At 41.9% G+C, this 26,925-nt stretch overlaps 1 protein-coding gene across 1 annotated transcript in view; it reads right to left on the minus strand.

Annotated features, from left to right (window-relative positions):
* The window catches only part of LOC134465642 (zeta-sarcoglycan), a 266,388-nt gene that overhangs the window by 46,513 nt on the left and 192,950 nt on the right, over positions 1 to 26,925 (minus strand). Inside the window, exon 4 of the mRNA XM_063219412.1 lies at positions 17,331 to 17,418. Within this exon, the coding sequence (XP_063075482.1) occupies positions 17,331 to 17,418 (88 nt within the window). The remainder of the gene's footprint in view (positions 1 to 17,330; positions 17,419 to 26,925) is intronic.

Genomic DNA, 26,925 nt, shown 5'->3' on the forward strand with positions numbered 1-26,925 from the left:
AGCTGCTTGCCAACTTACTACCATGAAAACTGCACGTTTTGGTAATAAGCTTTCTTCATGTTTTTGATATATTTATGTTACAAAGCCATTTCCAAACAATGCTGGCCACATTATATAAATGGGGACTTGTACTGACAGCGTTGAACGCTGTAACTTAACACAATCTTGGAACTCAGTTAAATGAATCAACATTTTTGTCACATGCTTTTATTGTGACTGTGCATTTTAAGATGATCAAGTCAGCATGGACCACAAAAAGGGCGTTTTTAGCCAGTAGGGCAAAGGGGCAGATGCTTTAGCACCACCTTGTCGCGATCTGTGCACCCCTATGTCCAGTAGTGGATCTGCCTGTCCAACATATTTGTGTCTTTTATTGATTATGATTTTATCCGTCTTTGGGAAACATTCTTTTTACACAGTGAACAACAAAGGTCCTTTGAATGATTTATAAAGTTGACTACTGCCAAAACATCCTCTCTTTACCTTACATCCTCTATTAAAATGCTAGGCAGTGTGTCAGATATGGGATGAGCTACGGCGGGTGGTGGTTGGGGGAGACTTCAAACTCCTTGAGAAGTGAACACATAAAACAAGCATGCAAGATGTTTTATGTATCAAGGGAGGAGGCATCAGGATCTCATCATCATATCTGAGCACACATCAGAAAACTGATGAGGCTTTTAGACCCTGCACATGATTACACACACACACACACACACACACACACACACACACACACACACACACACACACACACACACACACACACACACACACACACACACACACACACACACACACACAGAGAGAGAGAGAGAGAGAGAGAGAGAGAGAGAGAGAGAGAGAGAGAGAGAGAGAGAGAGAGAGAGAGAGAGAGAGAGAGAGAGAAGGAGACATAGAGACAGAGAAAGAGAGAGAGAAAGAGAGAGACAGAGAGACGGATGGATAGTGTGCGGTAAAAGCTTTCCTAGCATTGCTACTGAGCTTTCACTACTTTACGATGCTGGTGTGCATGAGTCACAAGAGGCCTGAGGTTTGACACACGTAGGTGAATGATCTTCGCACGCCACGAAGACTCTCCCAGGACAAGGACACTTTCACTTTGGCAGACATTGCAGGAGCCTTGGCAAGGAAGAAAGAGGATGAGGAAGAGAGAGAGAGAGAGAGAGAGGGTAAAAAAAAAACTCTCATCGAGCCCAACTTCACTCGCTGAGGGTGATTTAGAAGATTAACGGCAGCGGAGGAGTATTAACGAGCTTTGCGTGATCATTAATTGATATGGATTCTCCCTTCATCTGAAAGGGAAGGATTGATGGTGGCTCAGATCCAATCTGAAGTCATTGCTAAGCTGTCACTTGCTTGAGCGGAGGCCTGTGTGCCGGAGAAGCTTCCTGTACGAGGTCAAAGACACACAGACTGCCATGTGGCCATCAAACGCCACTCTCATAAAACTTTCAGGCCCCTGCAATAACTATGTACTGTATACGGATGTTGTCCTCTTTTGCTTTTCTTACTTACAGCGTACAGTCACTAACTTGTTGCAAATACTGGTAACTGCATACAGAAGGCTACTGCAGTGCATACAGTATAGGCTACTTTATGTCAGACACCACACACATTCCACTTACTGTATTCATATCAGTCTTTGTTGCCACTGCAACTATGGATGATACTGCAATATTCAGAGTAAAAAAAAATGTAGGTCAAAAATTCCATTCATAGCAACACATTTAATAAGTTGTAATAAGTCACCTATAAATAAATGCGGTAGGAATCTCCATGTTTTAGTATGGTTAGCATCTCGACACTGCAAATGCTGCAGTTGTTGTTGTTGCGTTTTTACTGCTGGTCAGAGGCTTGGTGTTTTGATTTTTAGAGCTCTGAATTTACTTCAGCCAACACAGCCAAGCTGATGCAATATAAAGAAATGCTAGCACTGTTTTTATACAGTTATGAAATGCTAAAATGGCAAAAAAAGAGAAAAAACTGACCCAAAAAAGTCACCCCTAAGAAGTTTTTACCCTTTCTTATATAAAATATATCGGTGCTGTGTGCACTTCTGGTCCTCACGTTTGAAATTTGGCGCATAAAAACAAGGCACCCCTTTGCCTTAGTACCCGATACATGCAGTGATTAATGGTTTGCTAAAGATAAATTATTTATCCGCACTGCACAACAGTCATTAATAAAACTGTGTGTGTGTGTGTGTGTGTGTGTGTGTGTGTGTGTGTGTGTGTGTGTGTGTGTGTGTGTGTGTGTGTGTGTGTGTGTGTGTGTGTGTGTGTGTGTGTGTGTGTGTGTGTGTGCCTGGCTGTGTGTGTCTGGCTGTGTGAGAGAGGTGAAAGTGAGCTTTTTTATCATCTGCATTAATCAGCCTCTGGGCTTATCTGTCAGAGGTGGGCTTTTCCTGGAGAGAAAAAAAAGATGCACACTGAAGCTTTTGATATTACTGTCACGGACGTCCTGAAACCACCATGCACACACATCACACAGCCATATAGAGTAGAGCCAATGTTACGTATTCAGAGAGAGAGAGAGAGGAGCGAAGGGGGGAGGGGGTCTAAGTGACCTTTATGCTTTGTCTTTCCCAATGTGGATGCGCTTCAAAAGAGCAGCTTTGTCAAGTGTTTTGCCATCACAGATGCCGTGAGTTCATTTACAGAGTGTGTACTGTATGTGTTTTGCTGTTTGATTAGGGACCGCGGGGCTAAATGGAGAAGAAAATTGTGTGGACCTCCCAGTTCCACCAAGCGAGGTGAAGATCAGTGGTCCTGTGTGGTGTTCCTAGCCCAGCCCAGCACAGGGCTTGGACAGTTGGGTAAGAAAGCTTTCCAGAATACCGAAAACTAATGAGGGCCTTGGAAATTGCTTTGAACCACACTTGTCCTCATTTCACACAGGCAATTAGGAGCTGTGCTTTGACAAAAACACATAGGTTTCCCCCGGAGGCCGTTGGAGATGACCTATACGGCAGCCTCATGGCAGGCTCGCCTGGCAAAAACAACCCGAAGGGAAAAGCCAGTGAGCAGTACACATCAGAACAAAAAAAGAGGCAAGACTGGAAGTGTACCTTCCTGCAGCTACAATATCCAGAAGCTGTTTCTTTCATCCTTGTTTCTTTGTGGTGCGTAAACAACACCGAAAGAACAGCTTCAATAATTAAAGGGGAACTATTAGGGAGTATACAGAAAGGACAAAAAAACCCCCAAAATTAATCACCAAAATAGCATTATTGGAGAGGGCTTCCAGGTGGAAGTAATGAGTTATGTTCTAGCAACATTGACCTTTCATTTAAGTGCTTATTACAATTCTTACAAAATATAGACAAAGTGGAACTTTATAGTGTATGTGTGTGTGTGTATGGGGGGGGGTGTATTTGGTTCCAGTCGCCTTTGAAAGGCAACGGAAGTTGACAGTTATTGGAAATGTGTGTGTATGTGTGTGTGTGTGTGTGTGTGTGTGTGTGTGTGTGTGTGTGTGTGTGTGTGTGTGTGTGTGTGTGTGTGTGTGTGTGTGTGTGTGTGTGTGTGTGTGAGAGCGCACACATTTTCATTGTCACGTATGTCCTCGCATAACCTTGCACTTCATTGCTTTTCCAAAATGCATTTTGGCCCCCTCTCACTGTGTTTGTTCCACCTGCTTTGTCACCACAGTAATGAAATCGGCTATCCACCTTTCTGTCTCCTTCTCTCTTCTTCCCTCTCTTTCTCTCCCCTCATCTTTCTCATATGAAGAGAACTAATTCATTATTTGACCAGCACTTACAAAAATGAAAAGTCAATATGAGGAGGTAAAGCAGAAAGTCGTGTGTGTGTGTGTGTGTGCTTCTGCATGTGTATATGTCCGTGTGTGTCCGCGCATGTGTGTCCGCGCGTGTGTCCGTGTGTGTCCGCATGTGTGTGTCCGTATGTGTCCGTGTGTCCGTATGTGTCCGTGTGTCTGTGCTTCTGCATGTGCATGTGTCCGTGTCCTTGTGTGTCCGTGTGTGTGTGCTTCTGCATGTGCATGTGTCCGTGTGTGTCCGTGTCCTTGTGTGTCCGTGTGTGTGTGTGTGTGTGTGTGTATGTGTATGTGTCCGTGTGTGTGTGTGTGTGTGCACATGTGTGTGTGTGGTGAGGAAGATACATACATATTGTGTCATAACATTTTGTATGTTTTGAAGCTCTCTCTCTCTCTCTCTCTCTCTCTCTCTCTCTCTCTCTCTCTCTCTCTCTGTCTCTGTGTTTGAGGTGTTTTTATAAAACCGTTAGCTTTTGTGAGTTCTTGTTCATCCAGCCTCTACCTTGCCAATACCCCACTCACCTGCTTTTCATTTTATATATTGAACACTTTAATCGCCAGGGACAAGCCTTTCCTCACATTAACGAGAGCCTGGCAGACAGGCCTGGACTGGCCATCTGGCATAACGGGTATTTCCCAGTGGGCACTGCACCCTCGTGGGCCCCTATTTCCAGAAATGTAAAAAAAAAAAAAAATACACTTTTTAAAAAATTATTCTGAAAATAGGGGCCCACGAGGGTGCGGGGCCCACCGGTGAGTCAGTTCTGTGCCGCTTATTACGAGGGGCCCTTTAAAGTCAAAAGTGCCCGGGCCCTATTTCTCCTCCAGTCCCGCCCTGCTGGCAGAGGATGCGGGAGGACGAGAGAAGAAGAAAGGTGGAGAGAGATAGAAAAAATTGTTTGATTAAAAAATGAAAGACAGAGAATATTGAGAGAAGGTAAAATGATGCAGAGTAAAAGAGGGCTACATTAAAAAGGTGGTAAATGAAAGATGTACTGGGGAACAATGAAAATAATGACTACTTCAAGGTTAGTTTTTGACTGCTTTATTACTGTAGCATCAGGCATATCAACTCCACTCAACCAACAGTGAGAATGAGAAAGACAGAAAAGAAAGAATATTCACTCCCACCTACTCCTGAGGAAAGAGCCACCATACACTATTTGCTTTGGCTATGGTGCAATTAGTGTTTCATAGTAGCCTCTTAGTGCAGATGGGGTCGCTGACGGGCCTATTCACTAGTTGCTGAAAATACTCGTCATATCATTGCTATGACAGTACCGAGAGCCTTAAGTAACAGATTAAGACATGGCCATTACAATTTTGGTGACAGTAGGTGATAACATAGGCTCTGCGCTAAGGGGTTAACCAGAGGTGTCTATGATTTCCCCCACTTTGTCTAATGGAGAGTGGTCATCATTTCCCCCATCTGAATGGATGCTGTATTGGAGAACAATTGCATCCAGGACAGAGCAGAAGGGACAAGCTGCAAATAATTCTAGGCTGAAGAGAAGAGGGAACATGTATCCTCTGCCTGGGCAACTTTGGTGATGAAGGAGGGCCACACTTTTTGATCGCCTCCATCGGAGGGCCATGTGACACCAGATCTGACTGCAACTCCCAGAGCTTGAGGTATACACGTACGTTGGTTGCAGTTTGAAAGGTATGGATGTTCTCTATCGGCCAGCACTATAATTACAATAGATTGATTCATTGTTACATTACACTATTACATTCATAGTGTTTTTTTTATCTTGACATTATTATTTTTTTGAATGATGTTTTATCTACGGGCCGCACGGAGTGAGGTGGTGGCCCCCGGGCCGTAGTTGCCCATCCCTGCTCTAGGGTGTGGGCTGGTGGTTAAGGGCTAAGGGCTAAATCAGAATGCAGTGGGGCACTCCTCAGCTCACAGCTGCCCTCTCACTCCCCTGTCCTGTTTGAAGATTAATGGTATTGCTGCAAGCAGTTCATGGACAAATATGTGTGATAGAAAGAGCGTGATATAGAAAAAAAATGACAGAGAGAGGAGGGGACAGGAGAGACTACCCTCTGTTTTGTTTAGACAACATTTCAATATTCATGAACAGGAAGAGAGAGAGAGAGAGAGAGAGAGAGAGAGAGAGAGAGAGAGAGAGAGAGAGAGAGAGAGAAAGAGAGAGAGAGAAAGAAAGTGTGTGTGTGTGTATGTGTGTGTGTGTGTGAGTGTGAGTGTGTGTCTGTGTGCGTGCGTGCGTGCGTGCATGCGTGCGTGCGTGCGTGCGTGCGTGCATGTGTGCATGTGTGCGTGTGTGCATGCTCACGTGTGTGTGTGTGGGTGTGTTTGGTACAGGGTACCAGAGAGGAAACATTTCAAGAGGGCAAGGTGTTGGAGGACACGAAGCGGATATCCTTGTCAGTGTACGCATACTTCCTCTCACTATCCCCCCAGTGTCTCTCCCGACTTCCCACTCCACTGTCTACCTTCCGCACTAACTGGCTAACTCTGAGGAGAGATGATATGAAGCTGGCGCTGAGCTGTGTGGGATCCAATTTGAAACCAAATCTATTATCTCTCCTCTGTCCAGGCCTGATAAAATGGCAGACAGGCGACCTTATTTTTCTTCTCATTAAAGAGAGTGAACATGACAAGGTAGACAGAAAAAGAGAGCTAGAAGAGAAGAGACAAAAAGTGCTTGGGGAAACAACAGGTTGGAAAAACTAATGAGACCCCTCATAGCAACATTTTCATTCATGTGTTGCAAAAAAAACAAAGCATAAAAAAAACAAACATACAAGTCTCAATTGAAAATCTTAGACACCCTCAGACTGATCCATACAAGAATGATGTAGGGTTTGGTGTAGGATTTGGTTATCCAAAAAATGTCCCATGTCCACCCTATCCATTACAAGAAAAAATGTAAAAACAAAGCACTGATTCTTGAGAAAGTGGCTAAAACAGGTTGTAATCTTGAAAGAAAAAAACGAAGTGAATTACAAAATAATATGGTATATCCTCGTAGACAAAGGTCTTGGCTTTTCAGAAATGCACAAGGCCAATCTCCCCATTTTGAATTTTTTTCAGAAATCAGGTTTTTCTCCAATCATACCTTGTTTTTTGTCAACACCGTCAGACACAATCAAAAGCAATAAAAAGTGTATTGATTTGGTTGCATATGTATCTGGAGTTTTGAAGTGATTGTGTGTGTTTTTTGGTTCACACATACACCTTTACAGTTTTTCTCGATTGGTTTGGCTAATTTCTTGAAACCGAGATGACATTTCTATAAATTTTGGGTCACTTGGCTAAACATTCTTACACTTCTGCACAACAGTTCAGATAACTAGCAAAATGTCATATACCTCCCAAAACAGCTCATTCTTGCATCAGCACTAAACCTTCTCCCACATAAATAGTCAGTACCATAAAAATGGCATATATCCTTCTCAATTGGTTTGGCTTATTTGCATTCATTTAGTCATTCTGTCAAAATAAACTGGATGGTTCAGCATAACGCCATGGATCCTCATCACTTGCTCATATCACTCCAAAAACAGTTTACCCGTGTGTCGAAATTATATTCCTTCCACAGAATGCCGTTTGAAAAAATGCCAAGAAATTAGCCAAATAACAGAGGAAACTGTAGTGTACACGGTTGTAAAGTTACAATACCATCTGGCCTGTTGAACACTGTCATGAATTTACTGTTTACAGTTAAGAAATTCTTAAAATATTATGTCCGTTTTGACAATTGTGTAGACTTTGCATATGATGGCTCACAAAATGAAATCATGCTGACATGTTTTGGAGAGGGCAACCATTACACTGAGAATTGTCTAATTCGTTTAGATAAGACAGGTCAATTTATTTGGAAAATGTGCTAAATGTATGCTCAATGTGTCAACTGTAGGGTACTTGTATATAGCCATATGCCGAGATGTACTAAACATTTGAGACATGTACAAAGCATTTGAAATTTGATGAAAGCAATGAAAAATGCCATTCTGTTGTGGGAAATTGTAAGTTGGTTTGGAGATTTGTCCGTGTTGTTTTGAGAATGTCATCTCAGTTTTGAGAAATTAGCCAAACCAATCGAGAAAAACTGTAAATGTTGAAAATTTACTTTCATTCTATTTTAATACTGCTTCATGTGTTCTAATTTAAAAATATGTGCTGTCAGACAATGCTTACTTATTGCCTAAATAGATCAAACATTTTTTTGTAATTTCACAAATATTCATATAGGCTTAAATTTGCTATTACTTTGATAATTCAACAACTCCAAAGGAAAATTTTGTAAGGACATTCATTTAAAATGTCCAAAACTCCTTACGGTGGTGACTTAAGAACTGACGGTCTTGAAAGTAATCTGAAGGTGGTGAAAGTGACCTAATTATTACCTACATTTAGCAAAATAAATAGCCCTCTCAAGTCAATGACATCTAGCATAAACGCTTCATTTTAGTGTGTGCACAGTACGTTTTTTCTTCACTTGATAGATACTTTAGGAAGTAGGCCTAGATTATTGAAAATGTGGCATAAACAGGTTTTAAGTTGTTCAAATCCAAAATATAGACGTGTATTATCATAGATGAGGGTCTTGGCTGTGCAGTGAATTTATTGGCCAAGCTCCCCATGTTTTACATTTTTCATAAAATGGGCTCTTTCTTGGTTTTGTCACCAGCGTCAGACAGAATTAGAAGTAAAAAAATATGTTTACTGTATTTAACTGAATTACTTTTACAATTCAACATAATTGTAGATACTTATTGGAAGCATATTCTTAAAACTTGTCAAAAACATGTAAAACACATGCTTTTTTGTGAAAATCATCAGATGTCACCACCGTCAGGTTTTGTGACAAAAAACCCTCCAAATGCACCTCAGTGGAGGCTGGAGTATAAGTTTGGGTCACAATTATTACTAACATGTCTGGTAATGTTTCATTAACCAGCACAATTTAGTAAAATATGGAACAAGATGATGAGTGGAACAAAATCTGACGGTGGTGACATCTGACGGTGTGAGACAAAAAAACACTCTTTTACATATTGTGCATTTTTTGCTCACATTAGCCACTTCGTTTTCGCTCTGTTTCTTAGGGGCTTCATGACGCTTCTGAAAAAGTATATATAATTAACATTTACTAACAAATTAGTAAACTTACAGGAGCTTCAGTGATGGTGAAGTATTCAGTAGAGCTAAAGGTTTGAAAAGGGGTCCTAAGTAATGACAATGACCTTGTGTATACCTGATTTTATTGTCTTTTTAAAAAAATCTGACGGTGGTGACTAATATGCTGGACAAACTTTGACCAATCAGAAAATAGTAGTGAATATTGCTTTACACGCACTATGCGCATATCTGCAGAACCACTTCAATATGGACTTTCACATCATGGTGATATTATTCAATAATATCAGTGATTTTTACATTTGAAGTCAATTGAAATGATGATGTCTGTCCTTGGGACAGCTGTTTTTACAGGGTGTGAGCAGGTTTATAGCCATGAAAAGTAATAAAATTACACTTAAATATTTCAAACGACTGTACATTTGTGTAACAGACCCCTGGGTCTTTACCTGGATTCATTTTGTTCATGAAAATGTAGTTTATTTTCAACAGAATTGGCAGTTTATTGCTGAGACATGTTTTAGCCGCTTTCTCAAGAATCAGTGAAAGTATAAAGGCTCGAGGCTTGAGTTTACAAAAAACACCAAAATAGATTAATCTCTGCATGGTATAGTTTCACAAAAACTGTGGTCTACTTCTACTGAAATGTCTGCTCCTGCTACTGCTACTGAAATAAAAAAAAATATGGAATGAGATGCCAATTCGGTTTGTCGGAAAAACAAACAAGACAAGAAGGCCCGTTTCGTGCATGAATGCATTGCTGTGTGTATTTCATTTAACTTTGCGCAAGATACCGTGAGCAGACGAGTGCGTTCGGTGCAATGTTGTCAAAATCGCTGGGGGCGATCGTACGAAAGACTGCACAGTTCTATGCTCTGTTCTAGTGACAATGACGGCAGTTTTTCAAGAGCGGGAGCAGTAGCACTATCGTCTCCTCTTTGTCCAAGCAGTCCTTCAGTTTTCCATACAGTCTGTGTTTGGGTAGATGACGTGACGTGTAAATTTTGCTGTCGCAGGCTCTTAAAATCAAGTTAATTCATGCTTTCAAAATTGTCAATGCTTTAAATGATTAAACTAATGTCGTTGTTGTGAAAAAGTAATGTGTAATAAATCCAGAGCTTAAATAAGTATACTTAATTTTGAGTCAAATGTCACATTTGTCCTATGGTGTGACTGAGGCAAGCCTGGTTCTCCATATTAAAACATTTTTAAATAAATAATCAAAGCTCAGTCATTTGTCTAAACAACCCTGGCATGTTTTTCAAGGTGTCTATTTTAGCAAGTGGCAATGTTTAATTTTTTTCCTGTTTTTCTGAGACCGTATGGACTTATGACACTTTGTCGCAGAAAATAATGTCCTGTGGTGTGACATCATTTTTTTGGTTAATTCTGTGGATAATTATCTATTGTTGAAGCTCCAGCGGTACATAAATTGTGACTTTGGACCCTTAAGAAGCCAATGGCAAGGGTGGATTTTAGATTTTTCTCTCAGAGTTCTTCAGTCAATCAATTATGTTTTGCTACCACAAGATGTATTAGTTTTGTAGTCCTTTGGTGTGACAGCCATAAAATACATTTTGACAATAGGGTATATTTTTCATATTTTTTTCTTATGTAGATGTATGAAAATGCATCTTACTAAAGGTGAAATTGTATTTCAGTTGGCAACGACATGGCTTTAAATTTACTCAAAAGCTCAAAAGTCATATGGTGTGATGGTAAAAGTCCTATGGTGTGACACTTTGGAGTATCACACCAAAGGACAAACAGGTCACACCAATGGACTAGATATTTGAGAAATAGCTTTTAAAACAACTGGTAGTACATATTGTTTTGTTTTGTTGTTTGACTAGATAAATATTGTGTATTCAAATTACTTATTCCTTTATTGGCATTTGGAATTTATACTTTGATGCATTGTTGATGAATATTTGCTGTTGATTTTAGATACTGTCAAATGATATAAAATGCCATTAATGGTGCTTTGAAACCATAAAATATAACGGTAACAGTGAAGGAAAGATCAGTGAGAGAGTAGCCTATATAGAGGAGTATAGATGAATAAAGTATGCTGTGGAGAGCTCAATATACAGCATAAATGTGCTGTCCAGCTTGAGATACCAAACAGGCACTGGCCACTACACACTACAGGTTCAATGGTGTGACAGTCATAGCATACCTACAAAAGTGTGATGGTCCTGCCAAGGTCACCCTTCAGTATGAGTCTTATGAGCTCTGCAGGTTACATTCAATGACCGCATGGCTGTCATTAAGAGTTACGATAGGCTGATAATCGACGATTCAAAGACTTATAAGTGTAAAGTGTAGGTCCATATTGACTACAACATTATATTATGATCAAAAGACAAAATAATCATGTTGATATATTTGTTTCTGGCTCAGTTTTGCATTTCTGTCCTTTAGCGTGACATGAATGTCCTACGGTGTGACATGTTTTAAACACTCAAATATTTGTTTGAGCTAAACAATATGTTTGATAAACACTGAATATTGCATTAGGGAAGAACAAATTATCGTCCCTGAAAAGTTAGTATAAATTCGGACAATTTTGAACATTTAGAAGAAAGATATCCCTGTTTTTCCTCGAAGGTTTCTAATAATCTCACATCTAATGGGAAAAAAAATACTTAAATGGTAATTTCTCATTAAATTAAGACTTTAAAAAATTGCAATAAATATGAAGAGTGTAACAATGTTCATAAAACTCCATCAAGCCATTTCTACATTACTTAATATATTTATTTCTTAACGTCACACCAAAGGACATATTTTCAGCAAATTGCTTTATCAACGTAAATAAATAATCAACGAATAAACCAACATTGTGACCACTTGGATTTTTTGAAAGATTAATTGCTGCACTACGTAGACATATACTTTTTTCCCTCATAAACAATGTTTTGTGAAAAAAATGTTTTTTGCTGCCTATCTGTCATCTACCCATTTACAGTTTCTGGATTGCTCTCTGCGCCCTGGATGATACCGCCAGTATTGTGTGTATTGGTCTTGTGCTTCTAAAGCAAGTACGTGCAGCCTGTCGAGTACGACGTCGTGTTTCATGTATGCCATTTAGGCCATTTTGTCTTCTCCATTGTAGGCGGCAGGAGTGAGATACATGGCATACGGAATACAAGCATTGGTTTATGACATTTAATGATTGGTTAACAGCATTAAAACCAAGACACTGTATGTACAGTATGTTATATAAGGCCTGTGGTAGGAGCAGGAGGATACACATTTTATCGCACACTGTAAAAACATTATCATAGTTTTTACAGTAATTTACTGTCAGCTGGATGCTATTAAATTACTGCAATACCATTTACAGTAGCAGTACTGAATATTGGTTTGCAGTACCAATCTAAACTACTGTATATTAGATACAGTAACAATATGCACTACTGTAAATCCATTTACAGAACCAATCTGTAGTGCACATACTTCCAATAGGCTATACCCTCATGTGTAACTGATTACCCTGGTAGTAGTAGCCATATGTGATACATATTGAATTGTCATTTAAACACTGTGTTGGAGATTTGAAGCAGCTTTAATTTATTACCAGTTGATTTCACTGAATGCATCTTACAGAGAACTGTATATTCCAATAAATACTTCCAAAAGAACACGGGAAGCATACCTGAATTATGTAGAATGCACAGACTGACTGAGACTCAAAATGTTAAAATTGTTCACTTAAAATATCAAAATTGTCAACATAAACAAGTATTTTCAAAAATTCTTACATCAGCACTCACAGTTAGGACCAGCACCAGCTGGACATCTCAGAGAAAATGGCCTGTACGTACATTAGATGTCATGCACTCGGCTAAGAGCAGCAATAAGCAGAAATAAAGCATCTGCTTGACCTAAAATGGAAGGCAAATGGTCTGTAAATGCAACAGGAGGGGAAAGAGGTCTGAGAGAGAGAGCGGCGGAATCAGCTGAGTGAACAGTAGCCATTAGCAAAGAGGCTGAGCTGTCAGATTTGCAGCCCCACCTGCCATTGCACAGGCCCCGAGCCCCGAGCCCCAAGCCCCTCATCAGCATCCAGCCAGTATGGTCAAGCTGGAAAGCTGGTAGCAATTCAATCCAGAGCAGGAACCTTGCGCCTCAGGGAAGTGCAATCATTGCCATTCCAAACTACTGTATGTCATCTATTGAGAGGATGGCTGAACTAGAGTGTAACAGCTGAACTAGAGGGGTTATTCCGGGCCCACATGTTTACAGCATACCACACCCCAGCACTGTATAATCAAAAATCCCATGCTATTCAGTAATATTAGTAGGCAATAACAATATTTTCAAAAGATTTTTAAGCACAGTATTATTGAGAGCAGCGAGGAGGTATATTGCAGTGGCATTCATCATAAATCATGCACATTGTAATGCTTTTCATTGGATGTTGATATTCACGACTGATGATTTCTGCCTTTTGTCAATCTTCTGGATGGATCATACGTACATTTACATACATTTACAAAGTACACAACAGAATTAATGCCAAGTTGTCAACTGTTAGCCCTGAGTTGAGGAACATAAGACAATACTGTAATCATCCACAGAAGCATTTGTGTTTCCAGAAGTAGTCTGTGACTTTCCAGATAGTAATAGACAATGAGCAAATGTTCTACACATACAGAAGGTTAAATGTGTATTTGAACAATGCTGTTGGCTCTTGTTTGCGTACTCGTTATTTTATGGAAATTAAAGGTCAATCTCTCACACTCATTTACATCTTTGGGCTCTGCTGGTGGGCCTCACTAATGAGACCACAGACAAGCCTATTGATGAGAAGATTTGGAAGAATTTCCCAAGATGCAACACTTCCTGTAACACTCACTGTATGCAAATTACCTACTGAGGAGTAATTTCATTTTTGGAGATCGTTTTTATCATCACCCCATTCATTATTCTAATCACTGGCCCCATCTTCTCAGGTGGAGCTGCAATCCGAGGTAGAGGAGGGAGGGCATGATAAACTGGGGACTCTGGATCCAGGCTGAGATTCTTTCTGCGAACATCCACCTCCCAGGTGCAAGCATACAGTATTTGCAGGTGGTTTTGTTTTCCATTTCTGCTCAGAGCTCAGCCCTGTCATGCCTTATTAAATAAATCACCTGATCATTTAGCTCGTAATGAACTAAATCAGACTCTACGGTGAGGGGCTGCTGCAGATTACTGGCCTGTGAGTGGGAGCAAAGAAATCTCCAGAAGCCTCCACAGAGAGGTGTTAGTGGGCTGTCAGACGCAAGCATGATAACTTACTTGCAGGTGATTCACCCCATTCAAACACACCCGTACTTGACTTTGACCCATATACTGAGCAGTAAGTGTGTGCGTGTGTGTGTGTGTGTGTGTGTGTGTGTGTGTGTGTGTGTGTGTGTGTGTGTGTGTGTGTGTGTGTGTGTGCGTGCGCCTGCGTGCATGTGTGGTTTTAAAGCACTGTTCTGTTTGCTGTTTCTAAGTAAAAGACTCTCTGCTCTCTACTGTGTCGGCGCAGTAAGTACACGTAAGATGTCACCTGGGGCAGTAATCCTCCCTATAAGTGTGGTCCCTCACAGCATTAGACCCTTACTTAAAACATGGTCTGGGCTACACTAGTCTAAAAATGACATACAAAGGGAATATTGCAGATAATAAGTATTGCCTTAATAAATATCAGGTTCTAGACAATGAATAGTATACAGACAATGTCTCTGGTACATAACTGACATGGACGGATTACAGGATTTTACCACATATATAGTGTAGTGTTTGGATTTTTTCATTCTGTTTGGTGATTTTTCTTTCTCTTTGCAGGAAGTTATTACTTCCACTGCTTTCTCTGTATATAGGTATGTAAGCCCACACACCACCACCAGGGCTGTCCCTGTACCTCTCCACTGTACAAACTGTGTGTGCAAACTGTGACGTAACCTCTAAGGCTGAATCCCATTTCACCCCTTAGCCCTTCGCCTTTCCCCTTCCCCAGAGGCGCATCTTGCCACCAGGCCATATTTGACTACAGTAATGGTGATTTTGGTGCAAATGTTAATTCTTTTGCATTTTGGCTTGGGGCCCCACTTGGACCTAGAATCGCCTCTGCCCTTCCCCTCTGTTTTGTGCATTCATGTGTAGGGGTGCTGACCCAATTCACTTTAAGACAGAGGGAAAGGGGTAAGGGGAAGGGCTTTCTATCCTTTCAAACGGAGATTTTCCGAAGGCACACTTCAAACGAAGGTGTAAGACCGATTTCCCCGATCATGCATTGCAAATGCATTTAAAAAGAGGCGGCACCCACAATGCATACAAATATAAGGATTTTTCACCGTAATTTATGGCTGTACAACTGAAATAATTGTTGCATTGTAATAAGCTTAACATTGTCCCAATGTGCAATGGTCATTTTCTCCATGAAACGCACATGAAGAAAAACGCTATAAACGTCCACTTAATGCACGGAAGTCATGAAGGAATTGCAAGGGTCTTGCAACACCGTTGTCCTTTTTTAAATTGTCGGGTGAGTAATTACAAGCAACATCGTCGGTTTAACCATAGAGGAGCTGGTTTTCGCATGCTATGGGTGTCATTCCATGATTGTTGAAGGGCTGCCTCAATTCGTAGGCATTTCAAGCCCTACCCCTACTGCTCCGGTTGAAGGGACGAGGGGCAAAAAGAAAGTATAGGGGTAGGGGTAGAAATTAGAAATGGGATTCGGCCTAAGAGAGGACTCTCAGCTTTATTTTTCCTCTAGCTTGTGTCATGTGTCCATGCTGTGGTCCATTCAGCGTATCTGCTTGGAACAGATGTACCCTACTGTATGACTAATAATTAGTCACAGCTAAGAGCACGGCAGGAACAGAGGGGCTGCTAAGCGATGTTGAAGATGGGAGGAAGAAAGCTAATGTGTAACTGTGTGTGTATTTACACCTCTTAAAAGAATGTGAGAGCTGCCCATTTTTTTTTTCTGACCTGCACATAAGCCAGCTTAGCAAACAATACATGCAATTTGAACAGCATGAACCACAACTTCTGTCAGCAGGCTTATTGAAATCCAGCACAATCACAAACCAAACCTTATAAACTCTAGCTTCTACCTCCGAAAGATGTTTTTCGTTATGATTTCCTAACTTTAATATTTTGTACAATTTTCAATACCACCAAGACACATTCCTCGCAGGACATGGGCCTGTACTGGATGTTGACTACTGTGCTGTGGAAGACAACAGTGCTGATGTGGTGTCCCCACATGTTCAACTCAGCTGATCTGCAAACAAAAAACCATGACACCTCATTGGTGCTACTGTCAAAATGGCAGCACTTTTTGTGGTCCTTATGGGGAGGGTTTTCACATTCATGCCTATTTGGTTTTCAGTGAGAAACTGCCATCTGCATCTGTGGATGCCAGATGCTGCCTGGTCCCAGCAACAGTGACTGGATGTTGAATGTACTATTCCCTGATCTGAGTACACAGACTCAGCACACGTCTGTTAGGGCTGAGACGATATTGAATTGAATCGTGATTAATCGTGATACGCAGTCATGATAATGTATCGCGAAACAAGGGTGCAGTATCGTGATGTGTACTTTCAAAAATTTGTTACCCATTAGTCCAGAAAGCAACCACATGATATCATGTGATGGTGCTTCCAAGCTTCAAATCGTCATCATTATTATTTTGAAACTTTATTATTACCCTTTTGCAACCTATTCTACGTATGAACTATCATAGTCTTTATTATATTTTTATTGTATAATGTTGGCAAAGGTGAAAAAAGTGTATCGCAATGCATCGTGATAGTATCACATCATGGCATGTGTATCGTGATGTGCATCGAATCGTGAACCCCTTGCCAATACCCACCCCTAATCTATGTAGCTGAATTGTGCTGTAGGGGGAGAGACTGGTGGTGAAATCAGAGGCCACCACATTTCGAAGGGCCATTCCTTGAGTGGCATCACCTCACTGCTGGGAAATCTCCCCTCCACTGAGTATGAAGAAGCAGCCTGGGAGAGGTAACAAGTGGCAGCCACGCTTCGGTGTTCTGTGCTGAAGGAAATCGCAGACAGTGCCTTGCTTTTGACTCTGACAATCCTGATGTTCAAAAGCATCTTGAAGTGTGTCTTATTGAGCTGGCAGAAGCCTAATAGGGAGCGGTTGCTCCCCTTTGCAGTTCTTCAAGTGCTTTGAATGTTGAAACGCTTCACTATTGGCTGGCCTAGCAATTATCCATCGAGGGCCTTGGTGCTGTTGCAGGCACCCAGGAGTGTGGAGAGGTGAGAGGGGTAACAAATGAAACCTTCCCCCACAAACCCTTCGCAACTACATTCCACCCAAACAAACACACACACACACGCACGCACTAACGAATGCTCGCACGCACGCACGGACACACACAGTGAATATGAGTGCATTTTTGGATGAGGTACTCACCCACAGTGAGCTGTCCAGTCAGTTGACCGATGTTATTACGTGCATTGACCGTCACATTCCTGTCAGATTGAAGGATGAGTGGGCTGTCCTGTAAAAAGAATAATGCAGGGAAACAAAAAAAGAAAGGATATTACGTTAAAGATCGACATGACAGTTTTGTTTGATAACATGCTCGACGTGTGGTGGAAGAAATTAGATCGTTTAGAGCAAAAGATCAGCAAGTGTATGTGTTTGTAGAGTAGAGAGTAGAGTGCTTTTATTGTCACTATATAAATACAGTGAGATTCTGTTTGGAAGCAACCCACAAATGTCCACAAAATAAAATATATATTAACAGTATAATAAATAATATCTAAAAGTCCATGTGCATCTCACAGTATAGAGAGTCCTGAAGTATTGAGGGGGGCAGGTGACGTATTGAGTTCAAAAGTCTAACCGCAGAGATACACCAACGGCGATCTGAGCGAGTCGAGCGACGGAAGTAATTGACTTTGTATTGAGTCGAGAGACAAAAGCGATTCTGGAGACTAGAGCGATTTGCGCGACGAGCGCGACAATTTGAAGTTGAAATCTTTTCAACTTTCTATGACGCGGTTCGGCGACAAGCCGCGACAGCCAATGACTGTATAGAGGTCAGTGACCACAGCCAATGGGAATGCTTCAATGCTTTGCCTTCTGCCTGTACGGACATACTCTAGTCTCCTCAATCTCTCGTATCGCTTGCTGCTACACTCTGTCGCTTGAATCGCGTCGCCGCTGGTGTATCTCTGCGGTAATGGCTAAGTCTAATGTGTGCAGCTGGTGTACCAAGATGTAATGTTCTATGTAATCACTGATTCAATTGTACACCTGCAGAAATTAGTGAGCAGATCTCATGGTAGCTGGGCCTTCTTTAGAGTCCGCAGGAAATATAGCCTTTGGGATCCCTTTTTAGCTATTGCAGAAGTGTTGGCGCTCCATGACAAGTCCTGGCTGATGTGCACACCCAGGAATCTGAAGCTCTGTACTACCTCCACTGGCTCCCCTCCGATGTTGATGGGTTGGTGGTAGGGGTTGCCCTGGCCACACCGCCTGAAGTCAAGGATCACCTCCTTCCTTGTCTTGGAGTTCAGGGCCAGGTTGTTGTCTTGGCTCCAGTGTGCCAGCTGCTCCACCTCCTCTCTGTAGGCCGTCTCGTTGTTGTCAGAGATCAGACCAATCACGGTTCTGTCGTCAGCAAATTTAATGATGGTGTTTGTGCTGTGCTTAGGATCACAGTCATGAGTGAAGAGGGAGTACAAAAAAGTTGTGTTGATCTGTTTGACTGTGTGTGTTTACAGTAACTTTCTGTGCCATTTCATATATCAAAGGGCTTCAGGGATTTGTGTCTGATATAAGGTTCTGCTATGACTGTGCATTTTTACATCTTGAAATATGCAAAACTTCCACTAAAAGTGTGCTTCTAGGCCAAGCTCTTCTCTCTCTCTCTCTCTCTCTCTCTCTCTCCTTCTCTCTCTCTCTCTCTCCTCTCTCTCCTCTCTCTCCTCTCTCTCTCTCTCCTTTTCTCTCCCTCTCTCCTCTCTCTCTCTCTCTCTCTCTCTCTCTCACACACACACACACACACACACACAAACACACACTGCACAAATGCAGAGAGATATGTACAGTAAGGTTCTGCAATGACTATGTAAGTTTGTCCTGAAATAGGCACAACTTCCACAAAAAGTGTGCTTCAAGGCCAAGCTCTTTCCTGACTGTATCACCAAGTCTCTTTCTGTCTTTCTGTCATTGTCTCTCTGTCTTTCTCTTTCTCTCTCTCTCTCCTCTCTCTCTCACATACCCACACACACACACCAACACGCACGCACGCACGCGCACACACGCGCATGCACGCACACACATACACGCAGATACACATACACACACACACGCACACACACACTCACGCACACACACACACACACACACACACACACACACACACACACACACACACACACACACACACACACACTGCACAACTCAACTGCAGAGATATAAGGTTCTGCTATGACTATGTGTTTATATGTCCTGAAATATGCACAACTTCCACAAAAAGTGTGCTTCTAGGCCAAGCTCTCCTGACTGTATCGCTTTGTCTCTTTCTGTCATTCTCTCTCTGTCTTTCACACACACACACACACACACACACACACACACACACACACACACACACACACACACACACACACACACACACACACACACACACACACACACACACGCACGCGCACGCACACACGCACACACACCCACAAACGCTCTCTCTCTCTCTCTCTCTCTCTCTCTCTCTCTCTCTCTCTCTCTCTCTCTCTCTCTCTCTCTCTCTCTCTCTCTCTCTCTCTCTCTCTCTCTCTCTCTCTCTCTCTCTCTCTCTCTCTCTCACACACACACACACACACTACATGCACACATAGACACAATGTCAAACACACGCACGCGCACACACACACACACACACACACACACACACACACACACACACACACACACACACACACACACACACACACACACACACACACACACACAGACACACAACCACTGCACAAATGCAGGTAGAGAGGTTGAGCTCCCTGCTGAGTATCTAGCACACACTGTTCTCCACGTCTCTTGCCCAGATGCATACTAACTAGCCTCCTGCCAATGTGCCACTCAGCAGAGATTATGAATGCATATGTCTACTGCTACAGTGTATCTCGGGGTGATCTGTATGTTCACTGCAGCCATTGCTGTGTATTTTAAATATGCTTTAAATATATTTTATATATTAAATTACATTTCAGTGACATCACAACTCGTTGACTGTGTGACTGTGTGACTGTGTGAATATTTACATCTCTTAAAAGAATGTCAGAGCTGCCTGTTTTTTTCTGACCTTCACATAAGCCAGATTAGCAAACAATATACTCAACTTCAACAGCATGAACCACAACTTGCTAAAATGCTGTGCATTTTATTACATTAAATTACATTTCAGAGACATCGGAACTTGTTGAATTATTGGCTCTGCTGAATCATCTGTTAGGCCAGATTAATCAGCACACAGTAAGCGTTTGTGGGATTCACTTCACTCCAGACTGCTGAGAACAAAACCAAGTTACTTGATATTTCCCAACAAGATCTAACACATGACAGACTTCAACACCAAGGCGTTGGTTGGATAAACACGATGATATAGGCGGATGCAGTGGTGGCACAGTAAAATGTCAAACGTTTCATGGCATGTCTCCAGGCCGATGGGGGGTATGTTATTGAGAGTGCTGCCAGGTGTCTGAGTTGTTCCCGGGGGCCTCTGACTGCTCCCCTGCTTCCTCTCCCCCTTCACCCCGTTTGCTCAGCAGAACTAATATTAGGCTCAGTCTGATGATGTCACCACAGCCCACGAAGCCACAACACCAAGGTTGAAAGTGTGTGTGTGAGAGAGAGAGAGAGAGAGAGAGAGAGAGAGAGAGAGAGAGAGAGAGAGAGAGAGAGAGAGAGAGAGAGAGAGAGAGAGAGAGAGAGAGAAACTGAGGAGGACACTGATCAAAGAGACAAACTTAAAATTCTCCAGGGTGTCTGATCTCACATTGGCTGTGTGTGTGCTTTTTTTTTTACCTTGGCTGACACAGAGGCAATTAGCTCCAACACGATTGGCCCACCAGTTGACTCAAGTCTTTGATGGACAGCCGAGTCTTTGCTAATTCAATTCTGAGTGACCGCTTTCATCTCAAATTGGCGAGTTGAAGGATCTGTCGATAGGTTACCCCCTCCTTGAAGAGCTCAATTTTCATGCAGTGTGATACAGATACATACAGGGTACATTCAGTCAGCCCAGTCAACCTGATACGAATGCACATCACCTGGAGACTTGTCAGCTTAGATGGTTGTGTAGATTAATGAACAAGTTGTTCAGATGAATGCTTTTCTTCAATTCATTTACAGGTATGACGCTGTGTTAGAGCCATTTTGCCTATTTTTGTGTTTGATGAACTAGTTATTATTTATATATTTTGGTCATGGAATCATGGAATTTATGTTTATGGAATTCTATTCGGTTGAATAGTTTCAGCAGAAATAAAACAAAATGTTTTAGTTACACAAAGTAAAAATAGTTACTCTCATTTATTTGACCCACTGTAATTAACCACGGTAACATATCAAGCAAAATGCCACAGTTTCCAAATGCCAGTCACGTCTCTGCTATCCACCGCCTATGCCACAGCGGCTTCAGCAGCATGTGAATGACACTGACCTGCCATGTCCCTAGAGCCCCAAATCAATGGCGCACACTACTCTGGTACAGACACCGTCACTTCCAGTGGACTGCTGTAATTGAAATCAGTCAGCCTTAAGGACACATGATGAGCTGAGCAGGCACTGAGGAGGGGGGACAGGTTCCTGGCACAGGCTGATCGCCGTTGAAGTCATGTCCATGAACAGACGGTTTGGAATTTTCCACAAGGTAGATAATACACGAACACCCATCCACCCTCTTTTCTCTGTCTCTGTCTCTGTCTCTGTCTCTGTCTCTGTCTCTGTCTCTGTCTCTCTCTCTGTGTTTCTCTCTCTCTCTTTCTCTTTCTCTTTCTCTCTCTCTCTCTCTCTCTCTCTCTCTCTCTCTCTGTGCCTCTGTGAGAAAAGGATGTTGACAGCTTATTTTGAGGAGTTTGATGGTATAAATCGATCCCTTGCTCTTGTCTTGCCTCTGTCATAGCCCAGCAGGGCTAGGTGGCGAGCTCTTCTGTCTTTCCGCACTCTTGGCCATAACTTTGAATAATTAATTTGGATACTTGTCACTCTCCTGCCACACTGTCATGCAACAAAAGCCAATTACCCCAGACACAAATTGGTTTTCCAAGCATGTGTGCATCCCTCCCCCTTCATCATCAGCCACCAACCTTTCATTGTGGCTCTCAAGGTCAAAAAGCTACACGTCACCGTTGTCATTTGTGTGTGTAAATGGTTATATTGGAGACTGACTGGGGTTAAATGGGATCATTGTTTATGTCTTGATTTTTTTTTTTAAGTTATAGGTTTACATTAAAATGCATCGCCTAATGCAACAGCAAGGTGCTCAGTATGGATGTGTCCATGTGTATGATTAAAAATGGCCAAGTTAGTGAAGACATCTTCAGCAATTACTGTCCATGTCCAATATCTGACATAGTTTCCTCATATACAGTATAGTAACTCTCAAAATATTTTACAGGTGAACCTGATGCATGTAAGTTAGCCTAGTTCTCAGCAGACCTGTGTTAGTTCCACACAGATCCGCTCCACAGACGGCTCCATAAGCAGCACACACAGGTCTGGTTCACAGTGTTATTTGGGGATCCTTATTGGCAAGGAACTTGACGAAGCAAATGTTGCTTCAAATAACAATGGTGGCTCACATCAAGGCCTCACTTCTCAACTGCATTGCAGACTTAACCATATATTGATTATTTTTACATTGCATTACATTACATTACATTTAGCAGACGCCTTTGACCAAAGCGACTTAGAAGAAGGAAATTCAAGCAAGAACAGGGTAAGGGGTCAGCGCAGAGTACCACAGTATACAAGTAATTAATAACAAAATTTAGATAATAAACAAAGACATCTATGTGCAGTGTACAGTTACCTGGGCCCAGTTTCAAGCCCCTCATCTCTTTTCATTCACCACTTCAATTATGATTACTGATGAAGAGCACCATGGGGACCAATCCTGCAATGTGCACCAATCTGACCTCAACTGGGACTGACGTCTTCCTATTTGAGACATTGGAATGCTTTGGTGTCATGGCATGTCACAAATAGGTGATGACCGTATAGTTGTGAAGCAGTCATAGTAACAATGATGGTCTTTTTATAGTTGGATATATTGAGAGAGCGGTTGAGAGAGAGAGGTTGAGAGAGATTTCAAATTCAGAGTCAGTTTTATTTATGTAGTCTTTTAAAGTTAGCCTATTTTTTTTATCACAAGACCCACATGCTGCCTCAGCAAATAATCTCCTTATTAATGCAGACATGTCAACCTGCCAAAGGTTTCAGTATTCAGTTCACTTTGATAAAGCATTGCACTGGAGATGCTGCTTTGGAACAGAATCCAATTAGCAGATTATTAAGTAGGGTTGTGTGTGTGTATGTGTGTGTGTGCGTGTTTGTGTGTGAGTGTGTGCGTGTGCGTGTGCGTGTGCGTGTGTGTGTGTGTGTGTGTGTGTGTGTGTGTGTGTGTGTGTGTGTGTGTGTGTGTGCGCGTGTGTGTGTATGTGCATGCGCTAAATGGGTTTGGGAGTAGTTCTGTACACCATGCTTATCAGTAGTTCAGCTCTGCCTGCTCGACAAGCAATGCTAATATAGAGAGAGAGAAGAAGCAAAGACAGCCACACATTTAAGGCTCTGATGACTCAAGAGAGGCTGCCACTGACAGGAGAATATGGAAAGGGAGGACAACAGCGCACAAAAGACAAGATAAATTAATCAACAACAGCAGCAGCATCCTCTGGTGCGTTTAGCCCACTTCATTTGGTGTAGTCACTTAACGAGGGTGTTAATGAAGGCAGTCATTGCTGTCATGGACTACCATTAACTTTACCACCTGTACTCTCGTCTCGCGTACAGGGCGGGACTGGGAGAGAAATAGGGCCCAGGCACCTTTAAAGGGGTAGGCCACTATTTTTGGGCTTAATACAGTTAAAATCGTTGGCTGGGGTTTATAAAGGTGGTAAAGTGTCTTATTTTTCATGTTAAGCGCTGTCTTGCTTTAGGACAAGTTAAAAGAGGGAATATGTCGCTAAGCTAGTGAAAGTCAATGTATCCATGTAGCATGCTAGAATGCTACATGGATACATTGACTTTCACTAGCTTAGCGACATATTCCCTCTTTTAACTTGTCCTAAAGCAAGACAGCGCTTAACATGAAAAATAAGACACTTTACCACCTTTATAAACCCCAGCCAACGCTTTTAACTGTATTAAGCCCCAAAATGGTGGCATACCCCTTTAAGGGGAACCTCATAATTAGTGGTGCAGAACTGACTCACCGGTTATTTTTTATTATAATTTATTTTTTAATATTTTTTTATTTCTGAAAATAAAATAGGGGCCCACGAGGGTGCAGGTCCAACGGGAAATGCCCGCTATGCCAGATGGCCAGCCCAGCCCTGCTCGCATATGGTTGTGCTCAAATAAATGAGGTGCTTGGTTATTAAAACAGTTGTTGTCTATCCTTGTGAGTTGGGTTACAATGAATACAAGACAGGGAAGACACTAGCAGTGTCCAAGCTTTTTGGGGGGGAAATACATCTGGGCTGACTAAACAATAAAATAATAGCACTGGATTCTGTCACAGCATTGCAATGCACAATAAACAGTGGCTAGATGGTGTTTAGTTTGTTTACCGGCTCTTGCTGAGTTTCATGCAATTAAAAACTTTAGAAAACTTCATGTATTGTGCCAGATAAACAAATAATTGGGTACAAAGATAGATGTTTAAGACTTCCCAAACAAAGCAAGCTATCATGACATAAAATGAAATGGATTTCCTGTTTAACACCAAAACAAGGGAACATTTCATCATTCAAATAGCCTACTTTCCAGAACCCATGAACAAAAAAAAAATCTTTGCAAATGGGTGCTGAACAAGACAAACAATACACATGTATATGCACCCTACATACAGATGCACATATCCCTAAAAAACATTCTATTTTTTTCATAGTGCCTTGCCCAGACCCTAGTAAGACTACCAACAAACGTTTTAGTAGTAGTTTATTAAAATAGTTGTATCTTCAAGCTAAACAATACTTGAAACTACCACTGACGGATTATTATGTGACCGCCTGCTCTGCATCCTACCACATGTGAGTTCATGAGTCCAGGGATATGTCCATCTGTCGGTAATAGATTTTTGTTATTGTGTGATGGGTGGACAGATTTTGATCAGATCTAATATTATCTAATCTATCTAATCTATCTAATACAAATATTTAAAGTGAATGTTTTTGGATTCAAGATGTTTTGTCTGTTCCACTGTTAGACTTCTTGAATTCTTATTCCGATGTGGGAAAAAAAGAAAAGATGTATGCAACTGTGGAGAGTGAACGTGTCAGGACTGAAGTAACCCCAAGGTAACCTGGATAATTAAGAATTTTCACAGATATTTTGGACACCAACTCTTTCAAGATATCCAACTTTCAATATGGCGGAAGAGGCATAATAATCCATGTTTTGGTGTTTACTTCAATCTACTTTCATCCAACAAAAATAATTCCTCAATAAATCATGCTAGTTTTTATTCTTAGCACTCATATAAACTCATGTGTATGCACAAAGTGAACATGAGAGGTAAAATGTTACTGGCTTAATGTTACTGGCTCAATGTTACTAGCTAAAGAGTAACTGGCTCATTGAAAAATCAAGGCTCGCTGCCAAAGCTTTGGCCCACCTGCAAGCCCACACAGAAATGGAAATAGCACCAGGGAGGTGTCCAGAAAAGGTGACCCGCACTAGATTTGTACCGTCACCGTCATTGGAGGAAGGTGTGAATAGGAAGAAAAACAGTCCTCTCGCTGGCATCTGTGAGGGTTCCCTTAGATGTGTGTGTGTGCGTGTGTGCGCGTGCGTGCGTGCGTGCGTGCCTGCGTGCGTGCGTGCGTGTGTGTGTGACTATCTGGATGTCATCGACTTGTCATGATTATCTGTAATTTTTACAATTCCTTGCTATCCATCTCATTCTTCTTTATTTTCCCTGGTCTTATTTTTATACACTTCAGTACAGCCCTGCCTCTCCTGCAACCTCCCCCTCAGTATTTCTCCAGTATATCTCCCTCTGTGTCTTTATATACAGAATGCACACACATTAGCACACACATTAGCACATATACATGTATACATACACACACACACACACACACGCACGCGGACACATACACACACAGCGTCTTGGGGTCTACAACTTGTGCTTCCCCATGTCTAACAGACCCGTTGCATGTTTACAGGCGGTTCCCTGTCCCCAGGCAGCCAAAGCAAAGCTGTTGTGCTGATACAGACAAACATTTAATTTTGATCCGGTTTAGTGTTCACTGTTTCATTTGCTCACACACGCACAGAGACATGTACGCGTGCATGCGCGCAGGCATACACACATACACACACACACACATACACGCACGCATGCACGCACGCACGCACGCACACACACACGCACGCACACACACAAGCACGCACGCACGCACGCACGCACGCACGCACGCACACACACACACACACACACACAGACACACACTGGGTGATGGATGGCTGAGTTCAATATTGCAGCTTCGCTTGGGAACATGAGTATAGCCTAACTGGTGAGGAATTCAGAGAGAGTTTAAATGCAAATACACACACTGCAGACAAAAAAAAAACAAAGTTGCAGTCCTCGGCAGTCTCATTTGTATGTGATACAGCAGGCGAATAGACTTGCTGTTGCCATGGAGTTACTAGGACTGAGAAATACCTGTTACACTATTGGATTCAGGTGGACATAACCACACAGTCTCACACAGTCTCACACAGTCTCACAAACAGGCACGCGCGCAGGCACGCAGGCACGCAGGCACGCAGGCAG

This window comes from Engraulis encrasicolus, chromosome 16 (assembly GCF_034702125.1).
Source record: "Engraulis encrasicolus isolate BLACKSEA-1 chromosome 16, IST_EnEncr_1.0, whole genome shotgun sequence".
Lineage (NCBI taxonomy): Eukaryota > Metazoa > Chordata > Actinopteri > Clupeiformes > Engraulidae > Engraulis > Engraulis encrasicolus.